The following is a 15,455-nucleotide window of genomic DNA, read 5'->3' on the forward strand; positions in this document are numbered from 1 at the left end:
GATGAAGACAGACTGAATAGGACGTTTCCGTACGGCTGTAGATGCAGAACACAGTGGATGATGATGATGACAGTTGCAGGGTTCGCCAAAAACAGTTACGACACTTACGAAAGGTAGTGGATGCTACCTTAGACGTCTGGCCTATTCCAAAATCATGTCCAGTTGCTTGGGTAACTGTTTAACCTCACCGACGATAGACGGTATACGTAGACGTCTGACCGTTTTCAAAATCTATACTTTCTCTTGAGTAACGGTTTGTCTTGTGCATCGCATTATCTAGATGTCTAACCTTCATCGAAGAACCTTTTGTTTGAATCAAACCTGAAAAATGTTTGAGTGTTATACCAAAGCTCTAACAATTTTCATTAACGTCACTGCAACTTCAGATATCTGTAAACTTAATGACTTGAAGTGTTGTTCGTTCGGAAACCCATTACAATACCCATTACCGTTTACAGTAAACCTATTAACCTCAACTCAAACAATCCAACTTTTTAACAGGATAAGTTTCTCATATGTAAGACAATTTCCCTCTGTAGGAAGGGGTTAATTTACAAATAAGTTCCAAAAATCCCCAGGGAAGATGTTGTCACAGAAAGTGATTTGAGTTGAAATGTAAGTTAATCACACAGTCCTAGTGCAACGTGTAAGACAATTGTGACTGTAAGGCTTATAACATTTTGTGGTATACACATACATATAGTAAAGTATTTGATGAAGTAGACATATTTTGGCATGTTTGATGGAATAGACAAATTTGGCAAGTCTTCACTCTGAAAGAGTCTTTACTCATAAATATTCAATATTGAAGGAATCCCGTCTTATGGTAAACTGATAGCAATAATATCTCTTTGTTTCCCTCCAAGAGACTTTAAATTGGCAATCAGCCTAAGAATACTTGTACTTGTTTAAAGTTAAAACTCAAGTCAAAAAAGTTCTCTAGAGCTTTCGACCAGTCACTCTGGTCTTCCTCAGTTGACTGACCCAGTGGGCTACTTAGTATTTACCTTCATGACAATACTCGTACTTGTACTTGATTAGGTATTATTAGCATTTTCTACCTAAGAATACTAAAGAAATCTCGTACCCATGATGTTGAGTTGCGTGACCTGCTCCTCGTTCCCCAGCCCCTCTATCATGACGTTGAGCATGTACTGCCCCTCGTCCTCCATCTTGGTTGGTTCGATCTTCAAGGACGCCTTCCCGACAAGCTCCACGCGCCCCTCGTAGTATCCATAAGCCTCTGAGCCGCTCGCCGTGTGGTAGGTGAAGACAGGGACCCTCTTCAAGGCGTCCTTGGGGTCGACCTTGACCCATGAGAGGTACAGAAGACGTCGGTTCGTCTCGAAGGTCGCGGTCAAGGTCACGGGGTCGTTTAGGATCGTGTTGACCCTTTCTGGTAAAGTAAGTCCTATCCGGCCGTTCGCTTGGCTCACTGTATGAACAAACAAAACAAAACAATGTACAACGTTAATGTACACGTTGATCAAGAAGAAACCTATCAAGAAACTTCATTCATTGTAGTTGGTAAATTGGGTTGTGTTAACATAAAACTATAAATGCTTACTTGACATGCACATGAAATCACGTATCCCGAGCCATTGGGTCAAGTAGCTAAAGAAGATCGAGTGAGTCAGTAAAAAAAAAGTCGGGTAAGTGATTTTTGGAGAACTGTTAAAAGTATCCATAAAGAAGTAACCTAGTTATGTCAAACTTTCAAAGAAAAGCAACAAAAAGATCGATTGATATTGTCCCCCGGTCTGTTAAAGAACATTGGAATCATCACAATGTGCTGATCGATGTTATGAAATGAATCCTCGACGGCTTCGGCAAGCTAATCTTTTTTCTACAGATAGGTTTCACCAGATCTCAAGAAGTATTACAAGTTAGAATTTTTTTATTGTCCAAACAGTACCAGTGCAGTTGCAGCCTTTAACGGCTAAATTGATGCAGGGTATCACAGGATAATCAATACAAATCACAACAATGAAAAAGTATTACAAATATTAGAAAATTAGAACCATGTATGTTGTAGAATGTAGTATAACTTTGTACATAGTCTTCCATATCATTGTTTTTTCTTTTTCATAAAAGTTGTTTTTATTTGCAATTAGCCCTCTGGCATGTATTTGTAATAAACTTTCATTCATTACAGAGCTCACTGAAAAAAATACTGTACTTGTGTCTACATCTATGAGAAAACCATCATTGTTCACAAAACTCTTAACCATCTGTTCTTCATCAATAGAACTGCGAAGGACCAGCACTAGTGTACTGACGTTGACCTGTGGCGACCTTGGTTAGCTCATCTATTTCGACTCACGTGGTAATCAGGTAGGGTCATGGGACCGTCCATTTAGAAAGGGGGTGAAATTAGTAAATTATTTTCTTTTATTCATATCATATACTCATATACAATGATGTAACGCTCCTATACATTCATGTACATGTATCTATATTACGCTATCCCCATTCAATCCCCCAAAGTTACAGTACAATGTAACATGTAGTAGCTGAGTGCACCTGGGCCCTATCCGAGGCAAGATGGTATCTTCCGCAAGGTCAGTAAAATTGACCTGACCGGATGTTATTCTCTGTCATTGACTCAACTTCAAGACGAAGATGGCTGAAACTACCTACTAGAAACTACCCAACAGGTAAGGTTTTGGTTGTTTATTTGATGAATTGACAAGGACAGTTTCTAGACAGCTAAACGGATGCCAAACGTGAGTTTAGGATAGTCTGTCACACTTGTTTGGATCAAATCATGTGACTTCAATGGACTTTTCCTGTGCATAACCAACTTCTTCTTCTAATCTGCCAATGCTTTGATACGTTTTCTGTCGTTATAGCACCAAAGAGGGTAGCAGACTACGGAAATATCGGTAGGTTATCATGCTGTTTATTTTTTGTTTGGCTGGTTACAACCAAGCTTGCCAAGCTAGAAAGAAGCTATTTTCTCGGTTTGTGTGCATAACTTCAGACAAACCCCAAACTAGTTACTCATACAGAAGTGTACAGCTCATGTACATTTATTTTAAGAGGTGTATCAAGTACCTTGAATGGCTCTTTATCTATGAGGCCATGTATGTTCGAACTTTTTGTAAGTCACCTTCCCACTTGTTTTCACTAATTGCATTGTGGTTATTTCAAGTTGCAAAAATCACAAACTACCAACACTTATCGTCGTTAGAAAGGGCACATTACCACATAAAAATACAAGACGTGGAAAATGTAATGAAGTGAAAAGTATCACGTATTTACAGCACACTTTGCCTTATCACCGTATGCACAGGAACACAGTTCTGTAGGCTACAGCCCCCACCATCTGATAAACCGGGCCCATTTCCTCACTTTCCTTTCCATTAAATTTCCCGAGCAAACTACTTCCTAACGACCTTTCCTGTACAACAGGCGTGCCTCACAACTGTTCATAATTGCCGGTATGTGCACAGATGCGTCCATGCCTGCCCCGTCACCCTTACCTAACTCGGGGCCGATTTTCCCATTACTGCAAGACAAAACGTCCCGGTGGAACCCGTAAAGGCAACGCCGGTAGCTACAGTAATAACGAGTTCCCGACCTTCACACACGTTTGCCGCGCTAATCGCACCCGTGGTAAAAACTCGGGCAATTATTTTCAAAGTGCAAACCGTTCCTTCCAGACCTTACGACCAGATTCCAGAACTCATCATTCATTTAATATTGGGAACTCGTCAACGGCAACCCACAAAGTCACAAACTGGTCTAAATAAAAGTTTGGACGTCGCCCATTTGATGATTTTCTACATAACGAGGGACCTGTATGCGGGTATATCCTCCCATCGAAATAAAACCCTTCCTCATACCACTGATAAAAACGTTTACGAATTATCCAATGACGTTGTACACGTGTTTTACGGCACTTTATTGACAAGAACACTTGTTATATGAAATATTAACATTCTTTACGAGTTACTCATATTTTGTTCTTGCAGTTATGAGGCTAATAAAGGTTATGCCCATGAATTTCATAAAACCCAGACTCGAGGTGTCGAGGCTTGTGAAAAAGCTGCCTCCGTGAAGAGACTACATATTGCCATTAATAACTTGCCTTCGATATATGTTGAGGCTATTCGTATGAACATTTATGATGTTCCTATCATCAGTATACTGTACATGTATCGTTGTGTTCATCTACATGTATATCTTTATTGGTATAGCCGGTATAACCGCCCTTCGGCGTAACACACCAGCTTCTGTATCTGTATAGCCGGTATAACCGCCCTTTGGTGTAACACACCAGCTTCTGTATCTGTATAGCCGGTATAACCGCCCTTCGGCGTAACACACCAGCTTCTGTATCTGTATAGCCGGTATAACCGCCTTTCGGCGTAACACACCAGCTTCTGTATCTGTATAGCAGGAATAACCGCCCTTCGGCGTAACACACCAGCTTCGCAGGCACGCGGGGCGGCGGCAGCTAGCTATATCACACCGAACGACTAGTAACACCCAACCTTTGCACATTTAGTCGCAGGAGTTGTTTAAACTTTCTAGTGATGATGCCCCAACTTTGCTTGGTGGCAACGAGTTCCACTCTACGATAGTTCTGGGGAAATACGAGTTTTTGAACACCTCAATTCTTGGTCGATAACTCTGACTTGTTACACCCAATCTTTGCACATTTAATTGCAAGAGTTGTTTAAAGCTTTCTAGTGATGATGCCAGGGCTGCCAATTGCTCCCACGGTAGGCACCTAGCTTAGATACAGAAAAAATCTCAACGTTTTTCCGTTAACCAATTCCACCAGCCTATTACGTTGTCCTGATTACATCATCAGTTGCAGTTAAACTGCAGACACGGCTCGGGGCTGCATCGCGCTGCTAACTGCCAGGAAATGTCGTGATTTCATCTGTAACATACTTCAGGGGGCCACTACAGGAGGACAAACTTTCAGCATCGCGTTAAAGGAATCCAATGCGATTTCATGGCAGCAAAAATGGAAATATTCTGAATAAGGCAATCTTTGTCATATTTACACATACTGCTTTACATTAGCACATTTGAGTCAGTATTTTGTACCTTGGGCTTTTAGAACTGCAGAAACAAGCCCCAAGATGAGTCCTTTATTTTCTGGGTGGTACCCAAAAAAATCAGCCAAGGGCCCTTCCAGTAACCATTTTCCGTCAGAATGTTGGGAATTTTTGCTCTAAGAGGGTCAACATACATCGGGACAGTGTGGTTTCAACTCAGTATGTAGATAAACAACTAGAACGTTGACTTTGAAAAATCGGGTTTCCATTAGCCCTAGAAACTGCACTGGGTGCCTTTAATTTTACAGCAGCTCACAAGTTCAAACGTTAACTCCGTGATGAGAAAATCCCAATCATTTTCTAGCTTGGATAGCATTCTAGCCATTTACAAGTCAAAACCTCGAAAAAATATTTGATCTCAAACATTTTCTCACAAGGCGTCATTTACAAGTGCAAACCCTTTAAGGGTAAGAAAATTGCGTAAATTTTACACCTCACAAGTTCAAACAGTTAACTCCATGATGAGAAAATCCCAATCATTTTCACAGATTTACAAGTGCAGAACCTACAAGGGTCGAAAAATTTACGACATGAATAAGTAGTCATATAGCATGCAGTGATAAGACTCCTTGTAACTCAATGTGTTGCCCATATCCTTTACTGCTGTAAGGTTATGTCTTTTGCTTGGTTTCCAGGATATAATCACATCAAACTCCTTTTATTGCACATAAGTAGCTTTGACCTTGCTATCTGACCTTGAACTTTCACCTCAGATGGACCATGTCCTTTTGCACTAATAATGCAAATGGGAGTGGTAAATAATCAAATATGGATATTTTTCAATGTAACTTCATGGACTGATAAAACAGGAACTAAAGGATTACAAAAAATATTAATTTTGTTGTTTAGATATGTCGTTTAAATTAGAAGTTATGAGCCTTTATAATTCGATTTCTTTGTAAAAATTGATAAAAAAGTGTAATGTGCAACGGCTATCATATCATAAAATATTCCACAGACACTCTACTTTTCAAAAACCATGATGAGAATTTGCCACCTCTGGTGGTACCGATATCTCTTCTGGCCCATGGACTTTCAACAAACCCATTCTGCAGGGCTGCTCAACCAGGCACGTACTGAAACTCGTCATACTTGAATAATCAGGGGTAGTGTGTGGGGAGTTAGGTGGCGCTAACCCCATTAAAAGTTGCGCGGGTACTTTTAATTAATGATCAGGAAATTGGAAACAAACGTTTTGCGACAATCAAAAGCCTGATGAAGCGCAGGAGGCTGCATGATCAGGTTGAAAGAGTTTGGTATCAAACTTCTTTTGGAGATATTTTTGCAGTGAACACTTTAAAATGAATACTTTTGACTTTTGGATAAAATCTGCCAATAATTTGGAGTGGGGAGGTAAAATAATGCCTTGTGTTTGCGATGACTAGCATATTTCTGCCTGTTACATTTTTTCGTACTTCTTCTTTCTCATAGGTATTGCCCCATCACATAAATCATAAAATGGCATTAGCCTTCAGAATGTGTGTCCACAATTAGGACACTAGTCACTATCTAATATCGTTATATATGTTTAGCAAGTACTAGTATTGCCGCACCATATATGTCATGACATGGCATAAGTCTACAGAATGCGTGTCCAAAATTAGGGCATCAGATATGGTTGTGTTCAGCTTTCAGCACATTTGCACCGTAACGTTATACCGTTCACGAGTACTGACTTCAGAAGGACCATCGTCCCTGATTTACTGTCTGCAGCAGATGGGCGATGGGAGTAATGTTTTCATGGATATAGGATTTCACGCTTCTGACAAAAGGTGACCCACATTTCAACGTAAAATATCGATGTTTTCCATAGAGACTGCTTCCAAGGTGACTGCATCATACACAGTATCCCCTGCAGGGCTCGAAATTCATTTTTGGGAGTAGGTGCACTGGTGCACACAAGATTGGGTGCACACATTGTTTTTTGGGTGCACCATATAAAATAAGATTAGTAGAATATCAGCAAATACCAATGCATTATGTTTCATTTCTGACGAAAAGTACTACAACAATGATTTTATTATTTTTCTGACACTTGAGTGTTAAAAATATGCTATATACTACTATACATTTAACATCTTTACATGTGTAAACGTACAAAAATACCAATTTTTTCAGTGAGTGCTCTGGTGCACTCAAACAGTTTTGTACGTATTTTATACATATGAAATGTGTAATATTATACAGGATATTCTTGGCATCTAAGTGTCAGAAAAATAAATTATATCTTTGTTATAGTACTTGTTAAAGATTTTGTAGCTTCCATTTCAGATTCAAGGGGAGGAGCAGTAAGATCTGTAATTAGATTTGTTTTATATGGTGCACCCATAAAATCTGTTGTGCGCCTAATTTTTTCGGTTGGTTGCACTAGTACACCTTTTCCCAAAAATGAATTTAGAGCCCTGCACAGTATCCCCTGAAATGGGCACGTTGTTTCCTGGTAAGTGGCGGAAAATGCATTGCATCGCCGCGCTATCTGCCGCGTGCATCTGCAGCGCGGTGACAAGGCAAATGGAGCAGAAGATGGGGTAATGGGAAAATGCCTTGACATCTTTCTGCGCCGCCGTAACAGCTGGAAGGACCTTCTGTACCGGATAGATAACGTCGGTCGTTCCAGCTTGGTTCTATCTCCCTGTGTTAAACACCAGATACGGCGTACCATAAAGTTTTAACTTATCTGTCAATGGCATAAGGAAAGTTAAACCTACCACGTAGCCTATATTTGAAAAGGTTACTACAGGGTACGAAGCCTTGATGACCTTCTGAGAAAACATTATCCGTGATCAAATGTACTTTGAGGAGCGTTACACTCTTTAGCAGATAGCGGGACTTCGGATGCCATGTAACGGCCGACCTGTAACACGCAGATAACGTGATACAATGGATCTTTTCAACGGGATCCACGTTTTATGGGGATTTATATGCACCAAGATAACCGAAAGACGCATGAAATTCTTTTACGGCGTGGAACTACGACCCAGGTTCGCCGATAAGCCGCAATTTCCATTGGAGAGCTGTGAGGGCTGCCTTCACGTTTTCTTAGCGATAACTCGGTATTGAACGGTAGTGATCCCAGCGTGACCCGTAATACCGGCCACTCAGCCGCACTATGGCGGCACATTTGCTACACATTGGCAACGTTTTGTCACTTTTCTTTGCTACTATGGGAAGACGTATACACTGTTGCAAAGTCATCTTCACATTCGCCCTGGAAATGTACACGGGGGCCAGAGGAGAACAAGAAATAGCCATGCCTTCAAGGATTGAGGTGTTCAAAAATTCATTATTTCCTAGAACTATCTCAGAGTGGAACTCGCTGTCACCAAGTACACTGGAGGCATTATTATGGGTTCACCACACCACGAAGTGGTGGTGAACCCATATTGCTTTTTCTGATGTTTCTTCTCCTCCTTCTTCTCCTTCTTCTCCTGCCATTTTTTAAATGGATTCAGCTTCTTCATTTTAGGGCCTAAGGTCCTGAAATTTGGTATGGAGGTACAGTGGGCAAATACCCCTAGGCGTTTTTTAAATTTTTGTGATACAGGCTTTTAGAATGGTTTTATTTGAGTTTTTTGGCTGTGTTATATCAAATGTATTACTGTGTTAGTGTGCCGTGTTTACCATGAGTCATCACAATGGAATGCAGGGCATCAACCAATAGGCATGCAGCTTTCCTCTATACTTCTTGCTGATTGGCTGTTGTGATTTAACTTGATTAACACCTGCACAGAGCATTTCCACCTGCACAGAGCATTTCTTGCTGATTGGCTGTTGGGATTTAACTTGATTAACACCTGCACAGAGCATTTCCATACTGACAGTATGTCTTTATTCAAGTGTTTTGGTAGGTATTTCAAGCTTTTCTGCTCCAGCATTGGAATGCGGGGCATGAACGTTTTTTTATTTATTTTGAAAATCAACAGTTTGCATTATGCAATTAAAAATCCTAACCAATAAAGTAGGGAATAGCTATCCAACTGTTGTTTTAGTTGTATGTTACTTCATATTATAGTTATATCAATGTAAATCATTGTTTTCCCTTGTGTTTCTCATTCTTTCCCTGCCATGTCGTAAAATGTGGTGAACCCATCGCTGTATTTGCTCCAAAGCAAATATTGGCCTTTCTAGTTATTAGATAGCTTTAAACAGTATTTAGAGTTAGATGTTCAATGGTTAGGTGTAACCCGTCGTTCGGTGTGATGTAGCCAGCTGCGAAGGGCGGTTGTACAGATATAGATACAGAAATGTCCGAGCTGTCTGGACTGATAGGTGTCGCCCATAGTACAGCCATTCTCGATTATATTTACTGTAAGATTAGATAATATACATATCCTTACAAAAAGACCTTTGCCCAAATCGGAATGTATAGTTGGACGCAAGATTTGAACCAATAAGATAGCTACGGGATTCAAACCCCTATGCGAACTGCTATGTATGTATATAAAGGTCTTCAGCTGTCTCAATTCAAACCAGCAGTTGTCTCAATTCAAACCAGGGAGGTTATGTCTACAAATGTGAAAAGTTATTTGATAGTGAAGACTGAGAAGAATTATTGTCCGTAAATCCAGACATGGGTTTCTAACTGCTAGACTACCGAGCTCCACCCAGCCTCCGTACGCAGCAGGCTTATAGAACTGGGGGTTTGGTGGTCTTCGGCTGTTTTCTGATTAGCCCAGTTCTAACAAACGGGGGTAATTCAACCAGGCCGGCTAGTATGTTGTCTATATGCAACCAGAAAATAGCACATAAAAGCTCCCAAAGACCCTGAAGACCCCCCCCCCAAACCCCCAGTTTTTGGCGTGCTATGGAGGCTAAACCATACCATTGCCTACTATGATTGATATGACAGCTCCGATTGTTCAATTATGCAATTACCAATGAAATATGACCATATAATAGCACCAAAGTCAGACAATGACAGGGTTTTGTTACACGTTGAAACGATCATAATAAGTGGTCATGAATAAATAACAACATCTTAAGAGCAGACACGCAATTGTGCAACTTGACTCTTATTATTATTATACTCTTGGAAAAGAATGAGAAGATTACCGCATAGGCGCCTCGGAAACATAAGTTGTGGTTATAATAGCACTTTGTATAGGCCGTATGTAATATAGCCATTCATCAGAGCATGCATGCATGGAAGTGCTTCCAGGTATGAACATTTTCCAAAAACAGTGCAAGTTATAATTGGATACGTTGAACTTGCACATTGTTAACATTTTAGCTTTCATGGTGGACATATCGGGTAGAACCACGTTACTGTCGTAGGTCAAAGGTTGTTCGAAGTCGGTATCACCCCCCGTCTCGGTTGAGAAAAGGTCCAACACCCTTTGACCCACGTGCATAAAGTCTCTTGCCCTAAAAACATTGTGTCAGTAGCCAAAGATAGTTGAGTGAGTCAGTTGAATATTCCGGAGAGCCCACCATTTAGTTGGAGAACAGTTTCATTCTTCCATAATGTAATATACTGTAAGTATATTTAGGTTGCGGGGCGGTTTCGGGAAAATGTACAATCCGCGGTATTTTTTAGATTCGCGATTTGGCTATTCCTTGGCTATTCAAAGAAGAACTTGTAAAATGCACTTTTTTTAAATAACAAAAGGTCGTGTCCCGGCATTTATCTCCTGAAATGCGGTACCAACTCAGATAAGCTTCCATGCTACATACTAGTACTGCCAGACGTTTAATAATTCAGCAGGGGACCCTAACCCCACCCTCCCAGATTGCCAAAGTCTAATAAAAAAAGAAGAAGAAAAAATAATCCCTGTCTACCGACCCTATTTTTTTCAGGACTGAAACAGGAAACAACATTTTTTCTAGGGCTAAGCTACACACCGCCAGACGTTTTATAATTCAGCAAGGGACCCCTAACCCCACCCTCCCAGGTGCGTGGGCCGCCGCACTCCCGGTGTAGCGGACTGTGTCATGAATCATTTCCCCAAACTGACAGCGACGTTTTGACTGATCCAATTATAACGTCCCTTAAACAGTTGGATGCCGATTTTCCTGACGGGATAATTGAGGGCTGTGTTGCCCGCCTGTCCCAGCCATCTGGTGGAGTGACACGGAAGTTTCATCTACCGGCGGGGGGTGGCGGCCGCTGGGAGTACACGGGACAGGGACTGGTCCCCACGGCCCGCCACTCACCGTAATCGAATCGACATTGTCCTTGGAACACTCTTCAGGCAGATGGAATTGGGCAACGCCCAGGAAACTGTTGTAAATAACAGATAGTTATTAGCTTTGTTGTGCTTGGTAGGCAAGACTTAGAGCCTGGTTAATCTCCAAGCAGATCCTAGGGTGGCAAAAGACAGTATCAAATTGTCCTTGAAATACTCGCAGGCAGATAGGATTGGGTAACGCCCAGGAAACTGTTGCCAGATAGTAATTAGCTTTGTTGTGCTTGGTAAGCAAGAGACGTTAGTCACTGGTCACAGGATACAGAGAATGCAGAGAACTTTACTGCACGACAGTTGTGCATGGTACAAAAAAGAAAAGGTAATAAGAATTAGAATTAACATCACGTATGCCAAGAGATCGTACATTCACATTAGCTTTGTGGTGATTGGTAGATAGCCTCTACCAGGCTTCGGGAGGCGGCTGGAAACGAGTAGAAACTGGCCAAATAGAGAGATAACATGCCAAAGGAGTTGGCAAATAGTTCTCTCTACCGGACCAACTCCCCTGGCATGTCATCTCTCTATTTGGTTGATTTCTACTCTTTCCAGCCGCCAGTTGATATAACTTGATGGTGACAGCACAATCAAGTTATATCAACTTATTTCATGCCTCCAACAACGCCGAGGACGAATACAGGACAAGGCAATACTCATTTCACTTGAGCTAAGTGAGCAAAGTCGTGTTAAATGCCTTTCCCAAGGGCACATCGTTGCCATGTCAGGATTCGAACCCGGGACCTCTTGAGTCAAGCACGCTACCGCTACGCCACACGATCCCATATAAGCTACTTGAGGACATCTGAGGACACTTCAAAGAGTAAAAGATAAAAGTTCCAACTTCAAGTTTAACGACGCGCCTGATATACGACAGCGCGATTGGCGTACCTCCTACTGCAATAACCTGACCTTTGACACCCATCAAAACTCTCCCCAAGGTATCGTTCCATCTCGCGAGAGGCCGCGGGGTCCGACCGTCTCCCAAATGTACATCTCCACCCCATGTAATGATCAACTTTTCCGATTGCCTCGAACGGCCTTGAAGTCACTGATGGTCTCTTGCTATCATTCGCTATAAGAACCTCGGGGTGGCCCTGCGCGGTATCGATATTTCACCCTCCAAAACTTTATGAAATATAACCATTAAGGAATGCACCATATTGTGTACCCCTGAGGAGAGACTGTGAAATTTTAGCTCCCCGGCGTGACGGAATCGCTTTTATGGCCCGTTTTGTTACCCGTGCTCAACAGGCCCGCAGCATGAAATGTACATTAATCTGCCCCTACATCGTCCGTGCGACGGCTTAAACAACTTAACTGCGTTACAAATTGTAAACAAAGCTTCAGAAATCGTAAAAAATCTGCTACGACTCGGAAGTTAAAACCAAAACTTATTTTATGCCCCCGCCTGTATTTCAACGAGGTAGTTCTCTAGATGGATGTATTTATTTTATCTTATTCACGTTAAGTGGCGTGAATGTAATAGAATAATAGATCGGGAATAAGTGATAAAATCTTGATAAAAGAAATCGATAAAATAGCGACTCGGGGGACATCAAGACTCGCGAACGTGACCGGACAATTTCAATGATTGATCACGAGAACGCCAACAGATGTGCGGGGAAGTTTGGACGCCTAACTAACCGTTCTCCTGGGGGATCAAACATCGGAAAACTGTGGAAAATAACCGCCAGAGACGTGGCGTGAGTAAGCTTCGAGACCTTCTCCTTTTGAACTTAAAAAATGTATTCACTTATTTGCATATCAATCAATAGTTCTTGCCTATAAACCTGCATTTCTGTACGTCAAGTTCCCTAGTATCACAGACAAAAGGTAGTTGATGCCACCTGAAACGCCTGACCGTTTCCAAAATCAAATCAAATCAAATCATCTTTTTGGAAATGTCTCCACTTATTTGCATATCAATCAATAGTTCTTTCTTATAACCTGCATTTCTACAAAAGGTCACCGAGGAAATGTAGTGGATGCTACCTGAAACGTCTGACCGTTTCCAAACGTTTCCAAAACCATATCCAGTTGCTTGAGTAACTGTTTTTGGCGAATCTTATGAGACCTTCTCCTTTTGGGTCTCCACTTATTTGCATATCAATCAATAGTGCTTGCCTATAAACCTGCATTTCTGCACAAGTTCTCTAGTGTCACAGATAAAAGCTAGTTGATGCTACCTGAAACGTCTGACCGTTTCCAAAATCATATCTAGTTGCCCGAGTAACTGTTTTTGGCGTATCCTATGACCGGGATGTCTAACCTTCACCTTTTCTTTACGAGACCTTCTGTACTGTAGAATGTCAAGGACGGAAGGAGAACTGAAGAAAGTGAAACCGTATCGATTTTTGACGCTTAAACTTGTCAAATGTATGGCTTAAGAGCGGCTATGGTACTGGAGGGGATTTTCTGCGGATCTAGGTGCATCTGAATATGTTGAGGTCAAATCATTTCCATGGAAGGAGGACATCCGAGGACGCAGGAAAGCCCACAAGTGATATTTTGTGGTTTCCTAAGCGTGATTTGCGTCCCAATTCTAAAACATGAGTAAAAAAACTTGTTTTGATGTATGATGTAGTGGTCTTGGTGTTTGCAGTTAGTTATGCATATTTCTTAATCTCACTGAAGTTTAAGAATTCATATCGCCTGCAGAAACGTTCTAGTAGATAAATTTATCCTGGCAACCTTTTCGTCTTCAGCGTAGGCAGGTGTCCTCCCAGGGAGATCATACTTGCCCGCCAGCAAAGCACAACACTTGCAGCTAGATATGCGAAGGTTAGGTGTGACAGGTCGTTCGGTGTAATATAGCCAGCTGCTGCCGTGACGAGTACTCGAGCAGTGCCTGCGAAGCTGGTGTGGTACGCCAAAGAGAGGTTACACTGTCGTTACACATGCAGATACAGATAGCATCGTCGTGCCTTCTCTCTCAGTGGTCAACATGAGCACGATTATTTTTCATAAACGGGTCAAAATCAATGCCATGGGTGTTTGCCTTCCAAAAGTTTCGTTACAGATGACATTGCACTGAGAGACCTTCCCATCCACTCACGTGACGTCAGGCCGTTTCACAATCTTCCTGATTGGTCCAAATCCCGCGGGATCGGGCAAATCCCGCGAGAAATCGCGATAATATCAAACCTGGTGATTTGGATCCTTCCGGGGTCGGAGGTGGCGTCACCAAATGAAAGAGGGATCAATTAATCTAACGGTTGGGGGAGGAATGTGAATCAGTCATACGGCGTACGGACGGGAACTAACACCAATCATCACACTCTGTATCAGGCGTGGCGGGTTCTCATCAGACAATTTATCGCCTGCTAAAGCAATGAGCTTTCAGCGTTATGATAATAAAATACCTTCCCCTGATGACGCCTATAATTCAATTCCTACCGCTGAAACTGATATCAGTGTGCCTTCGGTAACACTCTTGGGGAGAGAGGCGAGAAAGTGCTGCTGCTGCTGCCATATGGCTTTTCACAAGGGAGAATGCTGCAAGATTCAAAACACAACCTATTCACACATACATGTAAATGCTGCATAGGCTGAAATCGGCTGACGATTAATTTGTGATGAATATAGCTAACGGCCACAAATGCTAAAAAATAGAGAGAGCTAGAGAGAAAGAGAGAGAGACGGAGAGACAGAGAGAGAGAGAGAGAGAGGGGGAGACAGAGACTGGTTTTAAAAACTCCCAGTAATGGAACCTTACAGATGCCCAGTAGCATGTGAACATATAATCTTGGAGATGTGCATGAGAGAGAGAGTTGTCTTCACTCTGAACGATAGAGGGAAACGAAAACTTATCGTAAATACATATGGATTAGACGTCCTTTAAACGGGTCCTTAACTCTGTGAATGACAGCGGCTGTGAAAATGGCATGACGCCTGTCGGACCGGTGAGGTACACACGACACGGAGGGGCTAGGGAGAGACATAGAGTGGGAGAGGGAGAGGGAGAGATAGAGAGAGGGGGGAGGGAGAGAGAGAGTGTTCACTCTAAACAAGAAAGGGGAAAGAAAACTTATGGATCGGATGTCCTTTGCACGGGTCCTTTTAAAAAGTCTGTGAATGACAGCAGCAGTGAAAATGGCATGACGCCTGCTGGACCGGTGAGGTACACACGACACGGAGGGAGAGACAGAGAGAGATGGAGGGAGAGAGAGAAGAGAGAGAGGGAGGAGAGAGAGGGAGG

The 15,455-nt window shown here is 42.0% G+C and overlaps 1 protein-coding gene across 1 annotated transcript in view; it reads right to left on the reverse strand.

The window, feature by feature from the left end:
* LOC109462086 (nectin-4-like) overlaps nucleotides 1-15,455 on the reverse strand; it is a 78,087-nt gene that overhangs the window by 43,888 nt on the left and 18,744 nt on the right. The window contains exon 2 of the mRNA XM_019758584.1: nucleotides 1,088-1,435. Coding sequence (XP_019614143.1) covers nucleotides 1,088-1,435 — 348 coding nt within the window. The remainder of the gene's footprint in view (nucleotides 1-1,087; nucleotides 1,436-15,455) is intronic.

The sequence above is a fragment of the Branchiostoma belcheri genome, unplaced genomic scaffold (genome assembly GCF_001625305.1).
Source record: "Branchiostoma belcheri isolate BF01 breed outbred unplaced genomic scaffold, Haploidv18h27 scaffold99, whole genome shotgun sequence".
Taxonomy (NCBI): domain Eukaryota; kingdom Metazoa; phylum Chordata; class Leptocardii; order Amphioxiformes; family Branchiostomatidae; genus Branchiostoma; species Branchiostoma belcheri.